The sequence below is a fragment of the Zingiber officinale genome, chromosome 6A (assembly GCF_018446385.1).
Source record: "Zingiber officinale cultivar Zhangliang chromosome 6A, Zo_v1.1, whole genome shotgun sequence".
Classification (NCBI taxonomy): Eukaryota; Viridiplantae; Streptophyta; class Magnoliopsida; order Zingiberales; family Zingiberaceae; genus Zingiber; species Zingiber officinale.
In genome coordinates this window covers 965,426-990,265 of record NC_055997.1, presented here as the reverse complement: position 1 = coordinate 990,265, position 24,840 = coordinate 965,426, and the positions used below count along the sequence as shown (strand labels likewise).

The following is a 24,840-nucleotide window of genomic DNA, read 5'->3' as shown; positions in this document are numbered from 1 at the left end:
AATTATGTTATTTCAATTTTATCTCTATTTTATTATATTAATTTTAAAAATTATTATTTTATGTATTTTTCATATTACGATGAAAAATACTAACACCGTCCGATACGCACCGACTTTGACATCAATCCCAAAGCAACTGACACAAATATTGACGGCGACTTCGATTTCAACAAGATGTATAAAATTCCGTAATGCACAAGTGTTTAAAAAAATAATTCTTTTATAATTTTATATATTTAATCTTTATTACCTTTACTTTCTTTATAATTATAATCATGTTCATCAACACTCCCCGAACAAAAAGAATCCGTGCTTTCTAATTACTAGTTGTCAAGCTAGATAACTGGATTACATTTAAAAATGCGAGATGTAATAAGTCTTCACACATGCTTTTACATTCCTAATAGCCGGCCAAGCAGAAAGCCGAAGTACAACCCCCCAACTGCCGAGAACTGCACGCAGATTTTACTTCGCTTGCCCAACTAAAGTACTTCACGACGCGTGTGCTGCTTTTGATGCACCAATTCGTGCACCTTTCTTCCCCAAGGTTAAAGCCCCCACTGTGTACGCCACTCAAGTCAAAAAGTGCATGCATCCACTCCCTCCCTCCCAAGGGTATCAGACTTTGGGGCCTTTGCTCATGGATAGGAATGATGCCCCGGCCGCCCAATTAATACGACCCTCGCTGCTGGTCAAACAGGCCAGGGTCGCAGGAGGAAGAAAGAAGACAAGCAGAGATCTAGATCAGCAAGCAATCGATGGCGTGGGTATCCCTGCTACTGTACTACTGCTCTGCCAACTCTGGATCAATTGCAATTAGAGCTAGCACTGCGTTCTTTGTCTCACCAAAGGACTCAGTGTCCATGCACCGTTCAGTGTTACAAAGGACTCGGATGAGAGATGAGTCTCACCAAATGCAGTGCTCTTACAGAAAAAAGACGAGTTTTCTTAATTGATCGGCCGGAGAGCAAGAATTGGAGAGTGGTGGTTCAGACATTTATGCGAACAGAGAAACTGTAAGAACCCGAAACAATAATAATAATAATAATATGGAATTGAAGATGACGAAGAAGTAGGAAAACTGGAAGCTTCAATTCTGCATCAGAATGGGGGAGGTTGCGGCGGGCGAGCCATGGGCGCCCAAATCACGTCCGACGCTGCGTGGCTCCTGTAGACCGAGAGGCCGGTCGGCTCAGAAGTCATTGCGGCCGAGACCCCGTCCGCCGGCCCTTGGTGGCGCCGCTGGGCGTGCAGCTGCTGCTCGCGCTCCTCCATGTCGCCTCTGCTGCCGTCGCCGGAGACCGACACGGAGACTGACGCATCGTCTCCCGCCGGGAGATGGTGGAAGGTCGGCTTGGTGAATGCGGCCGCTACTACTACCACTGTCCCCGCGGCCACCAGCGGCCCCGTCACGATTCCGCCCACCACCTGACCCTGCGGCCCTGCTAGAGAGATCGAGAGGCCCCCGCCCGTTCCGGCGGACGATAGCGCTGCCATCGCTGGCGGTAGGAACGTGGCCGAGATGGAGAGGATCTCGAAGCGGCCGCGGAAAGCGATCGTGGCGGCCGACACGGATCCGCTGAACTGGGGCTGGCGGAGGGTCACGTTGGCGACGGCGCCGGTGCCGGAGATGACGCAGACGCCGAGGTTGCGGCGGCGGGAGAAGGCGGCCAGCGAGTCGACGACGTCGTGTCCGGAGGGTATCTCGAGGACGTGAGGGCGCATGGCGGAGGACGGCTCCGCGTCGCGCGTGATGACCACGGGGATCTTAGGCTTGTTCTTGGAGCCCGGCGGCCTCCCCCGCGGCCTCTTGGCCACCTCGATCGTCGACCCCTCCGCCGCTGCCTGCTCCTTTGGCTCGTCGACCTTTATCCTCTTGGTCTCGCCGCTGCTCCTGCTGCTGTCTACTTCATCAGAAACACTCCTCTGCTGCAGCTGCTGCTGCTGCTGCTGCTGCTGCTGGAGGTGGTGGTGGAGATAGTGACGCTGAAAAGGTTCGTCCTTCATGCTGCCGGCGGCGAAGGTAGCGAAGAACATAGAACTGTGCAAGGAAAACACGGAAGAAAACTTCAAACAAAAAAAAAAACCTCTTTTTCTTCTTTCAGAGTGCAAGAAGAGGCCAGTCGAGAAGAGCGAAGGAGTTGAAATAAAGGAAGGAGGATAATCGATGAGATGGGAGAGTCGGAGTTGGTGAAGCTTCTCTATGCATCGAGCTTTCTGGCCGCCTACCCTTTTTGATGTGTGGACTGGTCGACAATTGTAGAAAGGATGGAGAGGAGAGAGAACTTCCCAGAAGAGAAAGAGAAAGGGATAAAGATGAGAACCTCTCCCTTTGTCTTCTACCGTTCAACTCAATCCTCGAAATTAATATTTTTAAGCGACCTATTTCAATATTTGACTGTATTTCAGATTTATCTTTTGTAGAAATTCTCTCATTAAAATACAAAAGCCATTTGAATCTGATATCCTTTCTCCTGTACCAGTAGTAATCTGGAAGGGAATATCTAATTAGATTCATAGACAGACAATAGAAACATGATTTTTCATTAAGGTGACAATCTAAAAAGATTGCTAAAATAACAAATCTATCTATGCATCACCAGCTTAGGATTACTCATGTATAGACTTTAGTAATCTATATTTGTTACGGAAAATCTGTTAAATCTATATTTGTTACTCAGGTATTGCCAAATGCTCTTACAGTTGCACTGTGTCGTGGTGGCTTGCTGTGGTCTTTTATTCTCGTGTATCCCTTAATTTATGAACGTCCATAAAGGATAATGCATGCTCTCATTGATGTAGTTTTGCATGAATTTATCACTGAGAAGGGAGAAAACAATGTGACTTAGTCATGAGATACAAATGGACCGATGGTAAACCATCCAAACTCGAGTTCAAATTTATTTGTTAAGATAATTGAGTCAAATAAAATCTAAAATGGAGTGGTGGTAAACGAGCCAACTCAAGTTTAAATTTATTTGTTAAAATCATCGAGTGAAATAAAGTTTAAAATGAACTAAATTATTAAAATAATTATTAAAATTTATTTATATAAAGGTGATACAGGAGAATCCGTATATTATTATTATTATTGATAATTTTTATCTTTTTGGTATTTAAGATATTAGTATTTTAGATAATTTTTTTTTTTACATTTTTATATTTTGAGTCTATTTAGGGATAATTGTGAGTTTTTTTCCTTCTTATTAGGATTCATTTTCTTTTTAGGATATATATATATATATATATATATATATATATATATATATATATATATATATATATATATTATGATTTATTTTCTTTTTTTGGTCTTAGGTTGAAGTTTATATAAATATATATTTAGTTGTTTGAGAAAATATTCCTTGGTTATTAAATAAATTTTTAAAAAAAAAAAAAATCTAGAAGACGGGTAGTTTTCTCTTCTTGTTTCTTCTCAATTAACCCTTCTCGTCAGCCCGTAGAATAATCGCTATGCTGCTCAGCATCAAAGGGTGTTACTATCAATAGGTGTAGGTCAATTCCCAACAAATGCGAAATGCGCACTGGTTGCCTTAACTCCTCCTTGCATGCATTATTATTGCTTAGCGAAGCTCCTTGTGATTTACTTCTCTTCTAGACGGTGAAGGCTACCCTGGAGGGGTTGCTGAGATGACAGTTTCATCTTTTATTACCAAAGTTTGGTTTAGTTTCTTTTTTATTTATGAGCTTGAGTTTGATTCGTTTAGATATTATCGAAATCTCAATTCAAACTTGTTTAATTGTTCAAAACTTTTACTTTTTAAGTTTATTTGGTTGATTATTGAGCTTGATAATACAAACTTATTTGTTAATTTTAAAAACTTCTTTATTTATTTAACATATTGATAAGAGTTTTATTGATGAACATAGTTTACGAATATTGTTCATGAACATTATCGATGAATTTTTTTACAAGCGTTAATGAATTAAACACATATGTGTTCAAACTTATTCGTTTAGTTTAATGAATTATTCAAAATTGTTGATTTAATTATTTTTATATGTATTGAATGCATATAAATTAACTCTTTCTAAGTCGAACATCAAATTTATTCATAAATGTTCGATTAATTTACGGTCCTAAATAGAGCTAAGTGCAATCGTGTCACCATAAAATCATTGAAATCAAATGTTTGATTAATTTACGGTCCTAAATAGAGCTAAGTGCAATCGCGTCACCATAAGATCATTGAATTCAATGGTTTGGTGAAACTTTTGTTTCATCTAAGACGGTGTGAAGCCGTCTGAGAGTAAGTCTATGAGTTTTGGAAAATCTTCATGACATGTGACATGGAGAAAAATGATCTTGCATTTAAAGTTTGACAATTGTGTCAAGATCTAATATAATTTCTAATAAGCAATAAATGGTGTCAGGCACAAGGGAAACTCCACGCCCTCAAATGGAGTGTGAAAATTAACTACCTGAATGGATATGTGTCGAAGTACACATATACATCGAAGCTTCCCTCAGACAAGGCCAAATCATTGAAAGAAATTCCTGTCCAATAATCAATTTTTCTTCGTCCTCTTCTGCCAAGTTCAGCTGCAAGTTGGTGGAATTAGATGACTGAATAATCAACCTCCAGGACTTGGTAGATGGCGATGGGTAGCTTGTGAGGAAGCTAGTTAGCATCTCGTAATTTATCAAAAACACATGTAGATATTTAAATTTATCAAAAGATATATATTATTTTGATATTTATCAAAGAAAGTACATTTTTAAATGCATTTTCTATTTTACTCTCCTGACAATTAGACTTTTTCTATTATTTTTCTTTTCTCCATTATTTTTCTCTCTCTCCTCTTTTTTTATCAGCATGCAGAACATATGAATAACATTTGTCAATTTTTTAATAACATTTTAATACATTTGAAGAAGCAAAAATAAACAATGAATAGTATATTGAACTCCTTGCAATTTCAGAAATTCACTGGAACTAAAATGAGTATAATCGGAGCTCTCTAGGTCGATCAGTGAGTTTCGGTCAAAACCCACTGATGGACCTAGAGAGCTCTGATTGCATCCATTTCAGTTTCTATGGATTTCTAAAATTGCAAGGAATTCAAATATGGTGTCCATTATTTATTTTGGCTTTTAATATATGTTAATATGCAAAATGAAAGAATTGTCAAAACGCCTACATTGGACTTGATATGAAATCATATCAGGCTTAACATGAGTTTTTTTGCCGATTATTTGATTTGATATATTAACATCTATGAAAAAGGTGAAATAAATAATGAACATCATATTTGAACTCCTTGCAATTTTAGAAATCCATAGAAACTGAAATGAGTGCAATCGGAGCTCTCTAGGTCCATCAATAGGTTTCGGTCAAAACCCACTGATGGACTTAGAGAGCTCCGATCGCACCCATTTCAATTCCTATCGATTTCTGATGTTGCAAGGAGTTCAAATATGATGCTCATTATTTATTTGTCCTTTCATAGAGTTAATATATAAAATCAAAGAATCGGCAAAAAAAAATTCATGTTGGGCCTGATATGGAATCATATCGAGCCCAACATGGGCCTGATATGAAATCATATCATACCCAACTTTCATCAACGTTGGAGCTCTGTTTTTGAGGTTCTATCTTTTGCACAACTTTTATAAAACCATGTAAAACTCTTAAAATGAAATGCACATTATCTTGCAGGCAGGTGCATTGGGAACTACTGTAAAGGAATCACAAAATAAAATCATTAAGCTGCAGTATTTGGTAGAAGCACTCAGGTACTTGTCACGTTACCTTAATAATGATATGAAAAATTTTATTAAATACAAAAGGCACTATAAACCCTGAATTGAAAAACATAAATTTTCATTTCTAGAATTCAACATTTAACCTTGTCTAATTGCTGGTATACCTTACATCGTAGTCATTTGTAAGGTTGTAATCTTGATAGATTATAAATAAGTTAACAAAATATGAATATTTACGAATATTGATAAATTTCTAAGATGGCTTGAATTAAGTAGAGTTGAAGGTTTTAGGGGCAAAGAAGTGTTGGTTGCTACTCGGAAAATCTAATGGTTCCACTATACAAAAATTTTGTACAAAGGTCTGAACCTTTTCCTAACTACCATGTGTTCTTTTAAATTAAACTTGGATCACCTGCGGAACTTAACACGTTTGATCCAAAGTTTAATCTATTTGTTCTTTTAGGTTTAGAGTCGGATCTCCTGCGGAACTTAACACGTTCGATCCAAATCACTTAGGTTATTAATTTCATTAAATATTAATTTCCAAAATTGGCTTCCAGTACTGACGTGACGAGGCACATGACCTTCTTGGATATGGGAACAACCACCACCGACTAGACAATGCCTTTTAAGGAAAGTTAATATTTAATTTCCTTAAATAACTTTAGGTCAACCAAAAAGAACAATCAAATCACAAGGAAAAGAAAAAAAATAAAAGAACACAACATCGAAAACAAATTCGAAATACTAGAATCGCATGCCTCTTGTATTTGGTATTATTTCCAAAAATAACTAGTATGATGCGGAAAGGAAAAATACTAGTTATACCTTTTAGAAAGACCTCTTGATCTTCTACCGTATTCCTCTTCTAACCTCGGACGTTGTGTGGGCAACGATCTTCCAAGATGAGAACCACCAAGCACCTTCTTCTTCCTTACAAGTTTCGGCCATCAAAACTTCTCTTAGGATGAAGAGGTTCGGCCACCACCATCATGCTCCAAGGGATGCTAGAAACAAAGCTTTCTTTCTCTCCTTCTTCTTCTTCTTCTCCAAACTTGATCCGGCCACCATATGAATCTCCACAAGAAGGATGAGGTTCAGCCATCAAAGAGAAGAAAGGAGGAGAGGATGGCCGGCCACACCAAGGAAGAAAAAGAGGGAGAAAATAAAATAGAGTTGTTCACAATGAAGCCTTCTCTACCCTCTCTTTTATAATCCTTGGTCTTGGAAAATAAGGAAAATTTAATAAAAACTTCCTTAATTCTTTTGCCATTGAAAAGGAAAATTTATTTAATTAAAAAATAATTTGTCTTTTCAATTTACAATGGTCGGCCACACCATAAAATCTCCAAGCAAATAAAATTTTAAACATAAATTAAAACTTCCTTATTTGCTTTCGGAAATTTATAAAAAATTTCTCCAATAATTTTTCCCTTCATGATTGGTTAATAAAAAGGAAATTTTATAAATTAAAATCTTTCTTTTAACATGTGGATAAAAAGAAAGTTATCTCTAAAAATTAAAATCTCTTTTAATCTACAAATAAGGAAAGATATCAAATCTTTTCTTAATCTTTTGTAGAAACTAATAAAAGAGAATTTTTAATTTTTAAACTTTCTTTTAAATAATAAACATGATTAAAAGGAAAATTTTTACCAAAATTAAAATCAACCTTTTAATCTACAAATAAGGAAAGAGATTTAGCTCTTCTCTTAATCTTTTGTAGAATCTTATAAAAGGAAATTTTTAAATTTTTAAACTCTCTTTTAAATCATGTTATCCACATAAGGAAAATTTTAAAAATAAAAATCCTTTTTATTTTAATTTGGGCCAGCCACACCAAGCTTGAACCCAAGCTAGGGCCGGCCACCTTGAAGCACCCATGAACCAAACTTTGGTCGGCCCTAGCTTGGTCTCCAAGCTAGCTTGGCCGGCCCCTATGGGATGGGTAAGTAGCTGGGTATAGTACTCTATAATTAAGAGGCTACGATAGGGACCGAGAGGAGGAATTGGTTTTGGTCTCCCGATAAAATTAAGCATCCCGTGTTCGCTCGAACACACAACTTAATTTTATCAATAATAATTCATTCCACTAGAGAACTATTATTGAACTACCGCACCAATCCCAAATTACATTTTGGGCTCCTTCTTATTATGAGTGTGTTAGTCTCCCTGTGTTTAAGATAACAAATGTCCACTAATTAAGTAAGTTACTGACAACTCACTTAATTAATATCTAGCTCCAAGAGTAGTACCACTCAACTTCATCGTCATGTCAGACTAAGTCCACCTGCAGGGTTTAACATGACAATTCTTATGAGCTCCTCTTGGGGACATTCTCAACCTAGATCACTAGGACACAGTTTCCTTCTATAATCAACAACACACACTATAAGTGATATCATTTCCCAACTTATTGGGCTTATTGATTTATAGAACTAAATCTCACCCATTGATAAATTAAAGAAATAAATATCAAATATATGTACTTGTTATTATATTAGGATTAAGAGCACACGCTTCCATAATAACTGATGTCTTTGTTCCTTCATAAAGTCAGTATAAAAGGAACGACCTCAAATGGTCCTACTCAATACACTCTAAGTGTACTAGTGTAATTATATAGTTAAAATAAACTAATACCTAATTACACTACGACCTTCCAATGGTTTGTTCCTTTCCATCTTGATCGTGAGCTACTGTTTATAATTTATAAGGAACCGATAACATGATCTTCTGTGTGTGACACCACACACCATGTTATCTACAATATAAATTAATTGAGCAACTACATTTATCGTAAATGTAGACATTTGACCAATGTGATTCTTATTTCTAGATAAATGTTTATACCAAAAGCTAGGCTTTTAGTATACATCCTAACAATCTTCCACTTATACTAAAAGACTAAGCTGTCATATCTGCTACCATACATCTGATTCCCAACTCTTCAACATGTCCATCAAAAGCTCTTGCCTTAAGGACCTTAGTGAAAAGATCTATAGGTCATCATCTAATGTAATCTAGGCAGCAACAACTTCTCCTCGTTTATACGATTTCTCGTATTGGGTGGTACTTGCGCTCTATTGTGTTTACCTGCCTTATAGACTTATGGTTTCTTCGAGTTTGTTACTGCACCAATATCATTACAATAAATTGTAATAATCGTTGGACAAACCAGAAATCATATCTATGTCTATCTTGAGGTTATTGAGTCATTCATCTTTTATGGCTACCTCAGAGGCTTGCCATATACTAATCTTCTATGGTAGAGTCCAGAAAAACACCTATGTTTATCACTCTTCCATAGTTATGACTTTACCTCCTAAAGTAAACACAAAACCCCGAGGTTGACTTACTATTGTCCCTTTCCGATTGGATGTTAAAATCCATGCAACCCACAGGGAACAAATTATCTACCTTATAAGCTAGCATATAATCTCTAGTGCCTCTAAGGTACTTCAATATATGCTTTACCGCAGATCAATGTCCTTGTCCAGAGTTGTTTTGATATCTACTAACTATGCCCATGACAAAATAGATATCCAGTCTCGTACACAGCATTGCATATATTAGGCTTCCCACAGCCGAAGCATAAGGAACTGCCTTCATGTCCTTTATCTCCTTTGATGTCTACGGAGACATAAAGTTACTCCATGCTAAAAAGGTAAAAAACCTTTCTTGGAGTTTTGCATGCTTAAAACGAGCAAGGATTTTTTTTTTCGATATATGAAGCTTGGGATAATTAAAATATTCTTTTCTTGCGATCCCTTATTACTTTGATCCCAAGAATATATTCATTCTCCCAAGTCCTTCATATCGAATTGTTTGGACAACCATATCCTTACTTCTAACAACATTTTGATATTGTTTCCAACTACCAAAAATGTTATCTACGTATAGTACAAGAAATATCACCACGTTTCCATCACACCTTTTGTATACACAAGACTTATCCTGTTACTAAATAAATCCATAGGTCTGGATTCTTTTGATAAATCAGATGTTCCAAGACCTTGAAGCTTCGCCTCAGTCCATAGACTGATTGAGCTTGCACACAAACTGTTCTTTGCCCTTTGCAATGAACCCTTCTGGTTGCTTTGTATGGATGCTTTCTTCAAGACTTCCATTAAGGAATGCTGTCTTGACATCCACTTGCTAAATAGATAAAAGAATCCGGATAGACTTAAGCATGACTACCAGTGAAAAAGTTTCCTTTTTCATCAAGCCTTGCTTTGAAAGTTTCCACCTTCCCATCTATCCATCTTTTCCTATTGTAGACATATTTTCACCCAATGGCTTTTACACCATCTGGTGGTTCTACGAGCTTCCAGATTAGATTAGAATACATATATTCTAATTATGTATTCATTACTCTTTGCCAAGATGCTGCATCTTTATTTTGGAGTGTTTCATCATATTTTCGGGATCAGACTCATGTTCATTTGGGATCAAGTCCAAAAACTCTCCCAAAACATGAATCCTTTTGGTTGTTTGACAACCCTCCCACTACGATGATGTACTGTCTATAATTGTGTATCAATTGTGATACGTGTTGCAGTTTCTTGTGATATTTTATCTTGTACAGTTGGTACTAGATTAGACATGTCCTTTATAATTTCTTTAAGAATAAATTTACTTATGGGCTTGTGGTTTATTACATAGTCCTTTTCTAAAAATCGATCATTGATGCTAACAATGACCTTCTGATTTTTAAGACTATAAACCTACTTTCATTTCTCTGGGATAACTTACAAACAAGTGAATTCCTGTCCAACTTATCATTGTCTCTCTTCAGCATATGTGCTGGACTACCCGAATCCAAATATGCTTCAAAATAGGCTTATGCCTATTTAGCAATTCTATATGATTAGAGAGTTCTGACTTTGGAAGGTACTATGTTCACTTCCGTTTCCAGAGTATATCCTTAAAATGAATTTAGTAATTTTCCAAATAACTCATCATCAATCTACTTATTTCCATAAGAGTCCTATACCTTCCTTTTTCTACACCATTCTGTAGGGGTGTACCAGGTGCAGTTAGTTGGGATTGAATCCCTACTTTTGATAAGTGACTCCTAAATTCTCCCAAGAGGTACTTGCCACTACGATCTCACCGTAGTGTCTTGATACTTTTACTTTGACGTTTCTCCGCATCAGCCTTGTACTCTTTGAACTAATCAAAGCACTTAGTCTTGCGGTACATTAAGTAAATGTATTTGTATCTTGAATAGTTGTTTATAAAATAGATGAAATATTCGATACTACCTCTTGTCTGGATAGTCATAAGATCACACAAATCAGAATGAAACAATTCCATCATATCTTTGGCTCCATACCCCTTAGACTTAAAAGCTTCTTGGTTATTTTTCCTTCCAAGTAAGACTCGCAGGTTGGAAAAATTTCCTTTACTAATGAACCCAAAAGTTCATCAGCTACCAATGAATCCTACTCAAGTTAATATAACCTAGCTTTAGATGCCAAAGATATAAATGGTTCATTTCCGAAGGTTGCTTTCTCTTAAAATTAGAAGATGTGTTACTAATTTCCATTTGTTGCATCGTGGGAGTTATTGGATTTATAAATTGCCAACCAACGTACCAGAATAGATATTCTTCCTATTTTCTCGATAACAACTTTGTTATCAAAATAGACACAATATTTATTCTTTAGAAACTAAAATAAATTTCTTTCTAAACTTGGTACTTAAAAGCAATTTCTTAAAATCCATGTTTTATTCCTATCAAAGGATAAACATCTTCCACTACAACAGCTGCTACTTTTACAGCAATGCCCGTGTGAACGGTGATTTATTTTCATTTAGTTGTCAGGTTTCCTGGAACTCTGCAATGAATTATGGACATGATTAATGGCATCTGTCTCTACACTCCAGGTTCTGGTAGATAATACCACTAAACATGTTTCAACTAATGAATTAAATACACCTATATTGTTCTTAGTTCTAAGAAGACAGTCTACCTTAATGTCCAAGTCCTGTTTCCAATCATTACAATTGGGACTACTAAGTCTTTTCTATAGTATAACAACTAGGGAATTGACAAACATTTTAAATCCTAAGAATCATAAAAATATTTGGTCAAGATCAATTCCTTAAATCCCCATGAATTTTGTATGCCACGATAGTGTGGACGTATACAAAAACAAAGAGGAGATTTTATCCATTAATTTTATTATCTCGTCAACTTTACTTTATGACGAATAAAATTAATTGTTGATCTGTCTTTGATCAAATATTTGGTCAAAACTTTTGAATTTAAAATAACATTGATTCCTCAAAAAATATTATTTAAATTCACCAACACCTCAAACACCGTGAATTTTGCATGCCACGATAGTGTGGACGTATACAAAATTTAAACATTTATAAGAGGAGGGGTTTACCCATTAATTATCTTGTCAATAAATCTTTATGACAAATAAAATTACCTCAAACACCGTGAATTTTGTATGCTACGATAGTGTGGACGTATACAAAATCAAACATTTGTAAGAGGGGTTTTTAATTTTATTATCTTGTCAACTTATTTATTTGACAAATCAATAGTTGGTTTTCTTCGGTCACACAAATAATAGCAGTGACTCCGATGGGGAGGATACTAGTAGACGTGCCTAAGTGTATACCATTACTTGACACTAAGTCCGTTAATAAGATTGTGTCCCTTCCGATGGGGAAGATCACACGCTCTTAATTAACTTCCTATAGTCATCCAAAATGGCAGTTTAAGCTAGTGATCCGCAAACAAGCTCATCCGATATGGAGGAAGGCACTCGGAGCCAACGCACAAGCTTGTTGCATTACTTATAAACCAGTAATGGAGATCGTAGAATTTATTTAAAAATAAATCCCTCTCCCACTTAGTTATTTAAAGTGAGAAATTTTGACTATGCTAGCCTACTTAGCATGCATACTAACAAGCACACACAACACAGCATAAAAAGCAATAAAGAGAAAAACTAATTTTCAACTATTATGGCTTTTATCTATTGTTGTCCTCCGTGTGTCGCCAACCCTAGCTGCTGCCATCTTTAGCCACCGCCACCGGGTCTAGTTGTCGCATCCATCTTGCTCCTTGTTCCGCTGCGCCTTTGATCCTCAAAAGGTTCCACGACTTGCAAGATTCGATCTGCGACATAAATAGAATTTTACATTTTTCGATCCTATATTCCTCGAAGGAATGTACATGTAAACTAGATCGAACATAAAATAAAATTTACATCCATCGATCCTATATTCCATAAAAGGAATGTACATGTAACTAGATCAAAAAAAAAAAAATCCTAATAAAACTAAATACACCTCCTGCTGTATTTTATAATACAATCATGCACACACAATAAAATACCCTTGACATGTCCAAGGGTCCAATCACACACATAATAACTATAAGTCATAATAGTTGGATCCTGCATCCACAAAGTTAGCACATCCTACTATTAACCTGCCTAAATTATGTATGACATGTGCATAATTAAACTAATACCAAATACACAGAGGCAAAACCCTAGCTCTGATACCAATTGTTAGTTGCTACTCGGAAAACCTAATGGTTCCACTGTACAAAAATTTTGTACAAAGGTTTGAACCTTTTCCTAGATACCATGTGTTCTTTTAAATTAAACTTGGATCGCCTGCGAAACTTAACACGTTTGGTCCAAAGTTTAATCTATTTGTTCTTTTAGGTTTAGACTCGGATCTCCTGCGGAACTTAACACGTTCGATCCAAATCACCTAGGTTATTAATTTCATTAAATATTAATTTCCAAAATTGGCTTCCAGTACTGACGTGCCGAGGCACATGACCTTCTTGGATATGGGAACAACCACCACCGACTAGACAAAGCCTTTTAAGGAAAGTTAATATTTAATTTCCTTAAATAACTTTAGGTCAACCGAAAAGAACAATCAAATCACAAGGAAAAGAAAAAAAAAATAAAAGAACACAACATCGAAAATAAATTCGAAATACTAGAATCGCATGCCTCTTGTATTTGGTATTATTTCCAAAAATAACTAGTATGATGCGGAAAGGAAAAATACTAGTTATACATTTTAGAAAGACCTCTTGATCTTCTACCGTATTCCTCTTCTAACCTCGGACGTTGTGTGGGCAACGATCTTCCAAGATGAGAACCACTAAGCACCTTCTTCTTCCTTACAAGTTTCGGCCATCAAAACTTCTCTTAGGATGAAGAGGTTCGGCCACCACAATCATGCTCCAAGGGATGCTAGAAACAAAGCTTTCTTTCTCTCCTTCTTCTTCTTCTTCTCCAAACTTGATCCGGCCACCATATGAATATCCACAAGAAGGATGAGGTTCGGCCATCAAAGAGAAGAGAGGAGGAGAGGATGGCCGACCACACCAAGGAAGAAAAAGAGGGAGAAAATAGAATAGAGTTGTTTACAATGAAGTCTTCTCTACCTCCTTTTTTATAATCCTTGGTCTTGGCAAATAAGGAAAATTTAATAAAAACTTTCTTAATTCTTTTGCCATTGAAAAGGAAAATTTATTTAATTAAAAAACAATTTTTCTTTTCAATTTACAATGGCTGGCCACACCATAAAATCTCCAAGCAAATAAAATTTTAAACATAAATTAAAACTTCCTTATTTGCTTCCGAAAATTTATAAAAAATTTCTCCAATAATTTTTCCCTTCATGATTGGTTAATAAAAAGGAAATTTTATAAATTAAAATCTTTCTTTTAACATGTGGATAAAAAGAAAGTTATCTCTAAAAATTAAAATCTCTTTTAATCTACAAATAAGGAAATATGTCAAATCTTTTCTTAATCTTTTGTAGAAAATAATAAAAGAGAATTTTTAATTTTTAAACTTTATTTTAAATAATAAACATGATTAAAAGGAAAGTTTTTACCAAAATTAAAATCAACCTTTTAATCTACAAATAAGGAAAGAGATTTAGCTCTTCTCTTAATCTTTTGTAGAATCTTATAAAAGGAAATTTTTAAATTTTTAAACTCTCTTTTAAATCATGTTATCCACATAAGAAAAATTTAAAAAATAAAAATCCTTTTTATTTTAATTTGGGCCGGCCACACCAAGCTAGCTTGGTCGGCCCCTATGGGATGGGTAAGAAGGTGGGTATAGGTGGGTATAGTACTATATAATTAAGAGGTTACGATAGGGACCGAGAGGAGGAATTGGTTTTGGTCTCCCGATAAAATTAAGCATCCCGTGTTCGCCCCGAACACACAACTTAATTTTATCAATAATAATTCATTCCACTAGAGAACTATTATTGAACTACCGCACCAATCCCAAATTACATTTTGGGCTCCTTCTTATTATGAGTGTGTTAGTCTCCCTGTGTTTAAGATAACAAATGTCCACTAATTAAGTAAGTTACTGACAACTCACTTAATTAATATCTAGCTCCAAGAGTAGTACCACTCAACTTCATCGTCATGTCGGACTAAGTCCACCTGCAGGGTTTAACATGACAATCCTTATGAGCTCCTCTTGGGGGCATTCTCAACCTAGATCACTAGGACACAGTTTCCTTCTATAATCAACAACACACACTATAAGTGATATCATTTCCCAACTTATCGGGCTTATTGATTTATCGAACTAAATCTCACCCATTGATAAATTAAAGAAATAAATATCAAATATATGTACTTGTTATTATATTAGGATTAAGAGCACACACTTCCATAATAACTGAGGTTTTTGTGTCCTTCATAAAGTCAGTATAAAAGGAACGACCTCAAATGGTCCTACTCAATACACTCTAAGTGTACTAGTGTAATTATATAGTTAAGATAAACTAATACCTAATTACACTACGACCTTCCAATGGTTTGTTCCTTTCTATCTTGATCGTGAGCTACTGTTTATAATTTATAAGGAACCGATAACATGATCTTCTGTGTGTGACACCACACACCATGTTATTTACAATATAAATTAATTGAGCAACTACATTTATCATAAATGTAGACATTTGATCAATGTGATTCTTATTTCTAAATAAATGTTTATACCAAAAGCTAGGCTTTTAGTATACATCCTAACAAGAAGATCAAAGAAATCTCTTCTTAGAATAATTAATATGATTTAAATAGTCTGAGGATTACTAGTGGTTGAGAATATACAATTCAGTGATGAGATAAGATTCATTTAGTCATATCCAAATAACTCACAAATAGAGATCCAGCAGTAAGAGATGGCCTAGTTAAAGATCAAGGTGTTTTGCACTAATGTACCATAACTTGGCTTTCCATGCATTAGATAAGTTTTTATTTGCTTGCTTGTCAATTGTTAGATTTAAATTCAAAGTTTAAACCCCCCCCCCCCCTTTTTTATATCAAACCCCCCAAAAATAGGAATAAAACACAATCCTATATTGCATCCTACCGTTGTTTCCTCGAGGTTCGATCTTGGGCTCGTTATTACAACGTTAATGTGTCGTTAAGGGGTTCAGTGGAAAATACATTTGTTAATTTGATTTACGAGTGTGGCAGACATCGCTTATCAAATGTTGGCGCTGTTGCCGGGGAAACATTGTAGTAACTTTAGGATTGTTCTTTATTTTGGAAAACTTTAAAAAAAATTGTTGTTTAATTGCTTTCATGATTAGATATCCATGTGTTTGATTTTATTTGTTCCTGAGTCTTCTGATTTTATTTGCTAGTGTTTCAGTGTAAGACAGGAAATTCTTTTTACCATGGATCCATATTATCCGTATTTTGGAGATTGGAGTCAGAGTTATTATGATCAGCCTTAGACTGGGATTTATGCGCCTGAATATCAGTATGAGGATGTACAAGAAAAATTTACAGAGTCAATTTGGAAATGCAATGAAGTTATGCATCAAATGAGAGAGCATCAAGAGCAACAATTTGCAAGGATATAAAATATTCAGAGTCAATTGGATCAAATTGCATCATCCATCAATCAGTTGCAAACAAAAAGCGCCAGTGAAGAGATGGATTGTGGAGCTCTTGTCAGGCCTGACACTGTATCTATTTCTTCACAAGAATTTTCTAGTTTAATTTGTGATGATGATGTAGTTGTTCAAATTTCTGATTCTACTAACGATGTTGCTCTAGATGTTGTGAATGATGCAGGTATTGTTTTTGAAGATGATTTAAGTGTAGGGGAATGCTTACTGGAAGCATTACCTCAAGAATCACCAAGGATAGAGGATGTAAGTGTAGGGACTTATGCTATGGAGCCAAGCACCCAAGAATCACTACATGAAGTTGTACGTTCACCAGAACAAGAGCTTGAGCCATTGTTTGATGAAAAGGAGGTAACCATCACCACTTCAGGTACCTCTCAAGATGACAAGGTGAGTATTTTTTGTGATACATTAGAGAATTTCATAGAGGTACCATTTATTGATTTTATTAGATGTGATGCATTTCTTGATATATGTTTTACCCACACTAATATTCTCCTATTTTCTTTTAATCCCACATGTGTGTGGGAGGTGTTTTCTTTTATTGATTGTGTAGGAGAACATAAGCTTCCGGAGTGGGTGCTTAAACTGAACCGCCTCAGACCTCCAGAAAGAATTTTGAAAGGAAAAATGAGTAATAAAAAGAATTTGAGTGGAACTTTGATTGCTCCACTACCAGGGTGGATTCTTTTGCTTAACCTTCTTCAACCACCGGGAATGAAAGGGGAGTTGGTTCCAATTTCGCTTCCTTTTGCGTTTTAATTCATGCTTTGCTAATAAATTCTTGCTTTATACGTGTCTTTAGTTTAATACTTTTCATTTTCATTTTAGTTTCATACTTTGCATTTGCACTTTGTTTATACATTTTGTAATTTTATTTTCATACTTTGCATTTAGTTGAGTATACATAGCATGTCATTTGAATAAAATTCTCCATGAATTGTTTAATAATATTTTTAAGATGGTAAAAGCTTCTTAAATTTGATCATCAATTTTAGGTCATTGTACATGATTGGATGCTTTTCTTACATGATATTAGTTAAAATGATGGTGGATTCCAATTTGATCAATTGGGCTTGATTGCATATAAAAATTCCTAGAGAGGGCCACCTTAAGCCTAAACACTATTATTCTCTCTTGTGTGGCATGCGCTCATAGCAAATTAAACTCTAGAACTTTCTTTGCTTCTTTTCAAAGTCACAATAGCATATGTATGCATGGAAAAGAAGGATATTTGTCATTCTTGTTCCATCATAAATTCTAATTTCTTTCCCCACAATTTTCTTAAAAACTCCTCATCTAGCATTTTGACCCTTGATCACTTTGCTTTGTCTTCATTCTATTGGGAGTGTTGGTTGAATTCTTGATGAGTTAGATTGTGCAAGATGACAAAGTTTTAAGTGTGGGGGAGATGTATAGAGCTTTTGAATGCTTGGATTCATTTGTTAATGGATGAGATTCAAATTCAAGCCAAAGATGAAGTTTTGGGAAGATGTAATGGAGTTAAATGCTTAAGGTTTTTAAAGTTGGGATGCTACTGTTCTAGAAAAATAAATGCTGAAAATGTTGCCATGAATGAAGTGCTCCTAAGATTATATGCTAAATGTATTCATTTCATTAGTTTTATCATGTCAAAAGCAAGCTACAATTGTTTTGGATTTTGAGACATGATACTATGTTGATACATTCAAAACTCTAGGAGAAACATGCTAGAAGAGTAAAGAGATGGAAGTTGTAAATAGATTAGTGCAATTTTTCAGAACTTAAGTTGAAATCATTACAATTCTGCAGTGCTGGAACTTAGTCAAGGAGGTTCAAATGTGTTTCTACAGCAAGTGTGACCTGGGATGTGAAGGATGGTTGAACCAGACCTCTAAGTTCATCTGATGGAGCTTTATCTGTTTGAATCTATTCAGAACTAGACTTGCTGTTGCTTTGAGCTGAAAATGGAACTTTTGTTTTACCTTGAACTGCTGCAGAAATTTATTCTATTAGATTTAGTGATCCTTCAATTTTAAGTTTTGTTAATTGTCATAAAGAGAAGGAAATTGTTAAAAGTATAAAGATCTGCAGAAGTTTAAAAGTGCATTGGTTCAAAGATTTGAATTCTGATTTCAGAAAATACTTTGGTTATTTAAAGGCTAAATGAAGTCTTTTCTTGTGTACAATTCTTTGTCAAATTGCTGGATATGTATTGAACTTAAAAAAATTGGAATTGAACAGAAATGAATGTCACTTTGGAATGCTAATGAAGTTACTGGAAGTATTTGATAAACATTTGAGTAGTTGGAAGTGAATCTGAACAATGTAGAAATCTACAGAATTGAAGTGCATGTTGTATCAGTTTTGTACCAAATTCAGAATGCAATATTCAAAGTGAAGGAAGCTTAGTCAGAATTTAAGAAGAAGTTGGAAACAAATGGTATGTACCTGTCATGCCATTTGCAAGATAAGAAAAGAGGAATCCAGAAACTTTATCTGGACAGCAGAATTCAGCATTGGAGTATAGCATTGTTTACAATTGTATCAAAGAGTGCAACTCTTTCATTATCAGCCTTCGAAACCCTTGGGAATGAAGTGAAGTTCTTGTATTTCCTGCAGTAATTGTTGTTTATTTTTCTTCCATACTCTACAAACCTGCTGGACAGGATTGTGACAGCATCAAATTGTTGAATTCTGAAAAGCTGTACAACTACAACATGCTGTGTACTTAATTGTATTGTGATTTCTGACCATAAATAGTTGGGATTCAATCTCCTGTTATTTCAGTGTTAAATAAAACCCTTTACAAAGCTTAACTCTTCATGGTTCAAAGTAAATTCAAAAATCGAAGCTCTGAATTTGGGAAATAGTTTTGGAATTCCAGGAGATGAGTTTTTGTGGAAAGGTTTATATTCTGAATGTAGTATATAAAAATGATGAATTCTGAAATACCTATGTGGCAACTTGAGTACCAATGAAGAAGAAACAGTAGCACAAAGGTTGAGGAAACAAGTGACAGTAACTCCAGTGAATCCAGAATCTGAAAGCTTCAAATCTGTGTTAGGCTGAAAGGCTGAAAACTGCATAATGAACACAATGATTTAGAACAGAATTCAGATTAAAAAGTAGTTCAAGTTGTACCAAACTTTTATCAGGAATTGCATTAGAGAGGAATTATGTGAATTCTGTAATTGGTTGGAATAGCAAGTCTTCAAGGTCTCGTTCAGTGGCAATTTTATTTGTTGATTCTGACCAATCTGAAAATTCAGAATTATGTGCATTTCTGAAAACGGCTGAGAGCTTTCAAGTGCACTTAAAATGCAACCCTTTAACAATGAAAATCAAGTGATGAGGAAATGAAATGTAAGATAGAAGTTTCTGCAGAAATGCAGAATGCAAAATGCAGCATTACAGAAGTTTCAGGAGCTCTAGAATTCACAGTAATAAATTGGATTCATTTACTTCCATGCCTTCTACAATTTAAATGAAATTAAAAGGATGCAGCAACATGTGTGTCAATACTGCATCTTAGATTGAATGCAGGAAGAAAATCTGCAGGAATATAAGTGCTGTAAATTTAGAAACTAATCAATGAAACATTTTGATAAGTTCTGGATTTTTGATAGAATCAGAATTCAAGCTAGATTGCAGAAGACAAGTTGCATGTCTGAATTTTTAGTTGCTAGATTTTGCAGGAGACAAGTTGCTGTTAACAGATGTGGGTATTCTGATATGCCTTATTAGATTGCAGTGCAGCATTGTTGAGGTTCTATGTCCATACATATTAATTCAATTGTTGAACTGAGTGAGATACAAATCTGTTTTTAGAAGTAATAGAGTAACAATTCAGCAGTTAAAGATGTTATCATTTGGGCATTCCAGGAATTAAAGAGTAGTTGAATCAGTTTTAGTGTCTACTCTATTTTCAATTGTTTAACTGCATATAAAAAAAATTCTGAGTTCAGAGAATCAATTGAGTTGGTTATGTGTATGACAGTGAATTAAGAAATTCAAGTGCAGAAGTTGAAAAGTTGATTAACTCACCTTAAGCAGGGGCTCAATATTGTAGTGCCGAAATCATTAGCTTCAACTCAGCGACTTTAATGCTGAGGGAATTTTAAGAGAGCTATGTTCTGCACCTCTTAAGCAAAGCTATTGGAATTGGAAGAAATCTGTAACTGCAGAAAAACATAAATAGTGAAAGAAAATCCCAATGGAAAGTCATATTAACGGATTATAAATATGGGAATTGTTTTCCACCGTGAACTTTGTATCAACCTAGCCTATTGAGTAACAACCTCTTGCTGAAACTCCTTAATTACTGAAGAATTGTAGTAGAATTTTTTATTACTCATTGTTGGTTAGTGTTTTTCTAAAACCGATTTCTCTATGCTTCAAAACTTGAAAGCCATTAAGTGGTAACTGAATTTGTTAAGAAGTTGAATGGTGAATTGGATTTTAGTTGTGAGTGCCAATTTTAGTTTGCAGATTTATAATTATTGAGAGGTCTAAATGAAGCTTTTGATCCCTTGTGAAAGACATCTGATGTTCTCTTCAAGATTGAAGCCATCTTGGAGTCTTCGCAGCTACTATTGGTAGAGTTGCTGAATTTAAGTCAGTTGCTAGAATGTTGCAAATTGATAGAATTTTGGCACACTGCAGCTGTTCTCTAGTAAACTGGAATTTCAGGATTTAATAATGATCAAAACACTAGGAGACATATGATGGGAGAAGGTTTTGAAAATGATGAATTCTGAGCATTTTGTTGGTGTTGCTGCCCCTGAATTTCTGAAACTGATTGAATATGAAAACAAAATTGCAGAAAGGAAATGAAGATTGTAACGAGAGAAGAAAAGGAAATGCTGAAATCTGCTTTGTGCTGAGTGGAATGCAGATTTAAGCCATTCATTCATGGAAAAAATTAAATCCATCTGTTGTTTTAGTGTTGATAGATGTTGAACTTGCTTCACCAGAAATTATTTGATTTTAGGCTAAAAGTTGAATACAAATCAGAGGTGCAAACCAAAGGCTGGAAACTGAAAATCTACTCTGTAGTAATACCAAGTTCTGAAATTGCAGAGTTAGAATCCGTTTAGGTTTGGCTGGAATCTGTCCAAAGCATTAAGCAGAGAATCTTTGCTGAGCTGGAATCTTTGTTCAGTAATTCAAAGGATCTGTTCTGGAATTTTACAGAGTGTGCCAATTTAATATGCAGAATTCGATTATCAGCTTGAGTTAGAATTCCTTCTAATGTTTGTAAGAAATCTATGTTCTAGTTCTTGTCAGTGACACCTTGGAGCTCCGGCTGATCTATTATTGAGATTATTCTCTTGAAACTGAATTTTTCATGGGTAAAAATCTGCAGAAATCATAAAACAGATTTTGATTATAGCTTAAAGTTGTTGAAGCTATGTTGATTATAGCTGAATTATTTAGGTATTGTTGATGTCTCCATTTCATCAAAGTCTGAATTCTAATTTTGTTGCTGAATTCTGTTCTTTACCTTTCCGTTTCTAAAGATTACAGAATTCAGAATGTAATGGAATGCTGGATATGGAATCAGAGCCATGCAATTGTGTCAACCTTTCAATACATTTGTTGATCATAATAAGCTGTAATGATCTGAGTTCTTGCTGGTTTTGAGGTTCTGAATCAAGTTTTTTTTGGTTGTTTGAGTTCTAAAGATAGAAACAGAAACAGTGAAGAAACAGAGAAAAAGATGAAGATCTGCAGCATGAAGTGGCTTAAAGAGTGTTAATTCATAGGAGCGTGATGTTTCTATTGCCCGAGACGGCCAAAAGTTTAAGTGTGGGGAAGGGATTCCTTATCCATTAGTTGATTTGAGATGATTTGAGTTCAAATGTTGGAATTGAAGTGGAAAAAGAGCAAAAACAGTGAGAAAAATTTTTTTGGGCACATCAAGAGAGTATCAAGTGGAAGATAGAATATCAAGATTCTTTGTTTGCCATCAAATTGAAGGGGAGGTTAGCGTGATATTTTGAATTGGTAACAACAAATGGTAATCATCTCTTTACACATCAAATTGGTCAACTCATCAAGTATATTCCTCCAATACTCTCATCTTCTCAATTTTTCATTGAATTCTTTTCTTTTGCCATTTCATTCACTTTCATTGTTCTTTCTAATTCCATTTCAATTCTTGTTGATAAATCCTTTTGATTCATGTATGCTATGCTCTATAGTGGTGGAGAATTAGAAAATAAGCAAGCTTATGGTAGTGAAATATTGTGAGTGACATTAAGTGAGCTCCACTTATACACATGTTTGAGTGTGAAAGCTAGAATAGTTAATCCCTTGTGAGATTGCATCTTGCTTAATTTTTCAATTGGATTGAAGCTACCATACCTACTGATTATTGTTTGGATTGTATTCATGATTGTTTGTGATCTTTAGATGATCTTTGTTAAATTCCTTTTACTACCTTTTAGATATTGCTAGGAATTTTTTGTGGAGATGATATTTAGTTTTCTTTACTTTCACGGGACGTTCAAGACTAAGTGTGGGGGATTTGATAACGATGATTTTACTGTATTATTTTAATTCATATATGCATGGTTTGATGTTGATTTCATAGGTTTAAATCATGGTTGCATCACATTTTTTGTATTGTATAGATTTGGGACTTAATTGTAAATTATTTTATTTTTATGTTATTTGATGCTAATATTTGATTTTTATTTTGTAGACATCAAAGGATCTTGGATTTGGATCTATTCAAACCGAAATTGGGCTCGAAGCGGAGTTTAAACGAGAAGATCAAGCTTTGGGTCGATTTGGATCGTTCGTTGAAGATTGGAGAGATCTGAGCCATCCGTTGAGAATTTGGTCCATACGACCTAATGAGGAGCAGATCTGAGCCATTGATTAAGATCCAGAGGTTTTGATCGAGATCTGAATTCATATAGCCATTGATCCAGCCCGAATTAATCTGGACCGTTCATCGAAGATTGCGCAGATCTGAACCATCCAGTGAAGATCTAGTCGATCCGACATAAGAGAGAGTAGATCCAGACCCTAGATGAAGATCAGTACCTCCGGATCGGATTTTGGATGACTTTTCACCGTTGATCAAGAGCCAAATCAATCACAGCCGTCCGTTCAGATTTGGAACAGAATCAAAATAGAAGCTACAGTAGCTTCCAGGCTTCGTCGACTCCTCCACAGCGCTGAGCTTCACGTCCCGCGGCGTTTCTTCTCCAACGAGTTCCGACCCCTTTCCTTTCTCCGATAATCCTCTCAAGCTTCAACCTCGGTGGATAATCTCTACAGTAGCTCATCCCGATCATCTGGAACCGTCGTTGGGTGTTCTCTCTGGCAGAAATCTGCTCCCGATGTTCCTCTGTTTTCGCCAGATTTGGAGGTGGTCTTCTAATCGGCGACTCCGATTCCCATCAGTGGCGCTTGGAGGTGGTCCGCCGACGTTATTGAGCTTCATCCGATGCCCATCCGCAGTCCGCAACATCATCCCAGATACAGAGGGCTCCGGGTAGCAGAAATCCAGATTAGCGGCCATTCAAGGGGTTTCGGGTTGTTCTAGCTCGTCGGGAGTGGTCCGTCAGCGTTTTTGAGCACTCCTTAAACTGAGACGCAACTGAGGTTCTCCGCTGAGGTCCAGAGTTGGGTGTTCTCGACTTTGGCATTCTTGTGTGACGGCAAGAGTGTGAAACTTGTGGAATTGATTGTGAGAATGGATTGGTTTACTTTTTAGTTCATTTTGTTACTGTTTTATAGCTTAAATAGATTTCACTTATGTTTGTTTTGTTTTTAGCAAGTAGTTTAGCATTTCATTACCTTGTTGAAGCTTAGTTTAAGTTTTATTTGATGTTAGGTTAATTGTTTAGTGTTTAAGTTCTTAGTTAGGGTTTACATTTTGCTATAGATCAGGTTTCATTTATGTCTTACTATTTTATTCTTAGTTTAAGTGTGTGTTAATAATTTAATCACAACATAGAGTGACAATGTGTTTGGGTTTTATTGTTGGCACACAAGTAGATTTCATTTATGCATTAGATAAGTTTTTATTTGCTTGCTTGTCAATTGTTAGATTTAAATTCAAAGTTTAAACCCCCCCCCCCCCCTTTTTTATATCAAACCCCCCAAAAATAGGAATAAAACACAATCTTAGATTGCATCCTACCATTGGTTCCTCGAGATTCGATCCT

The 24,840-nt window shown here is 35.5% G+C and overlaps 1 protein-coding gene across 1 annotated transcript; it reads right to left on the bottom strand.

Annotated features, from left to right (window-relative positions):
* Positions 1-295: 295 nt before the first annotated feature.
* LOC121995537 (AT-hook motif nuclear-localized protein 28-like) lies at positions 296-2,348 on the bottom strand. Its single transcript, XM_042549257.1, has 2 exons — positions 2,230-2,348; positions 296-2,041 (listed from the first exon to the last, which is right to left on the bottom strand). The coding sequence occupies exon 2, from the start codon at positions 2,035-2,037 to the stop codon at positions 1,102-1,104; it is 936 nt and encodes a 311-aa protein (XP_042405191.1). The 5' UTR covers positions 2,038-2,041; positions 2,230-2,348; the 3' UTR covers positions 296-1,101.
* Between the last annotated feature and the right edge of the window lie 22,492 nt (positions 2,349-24,840).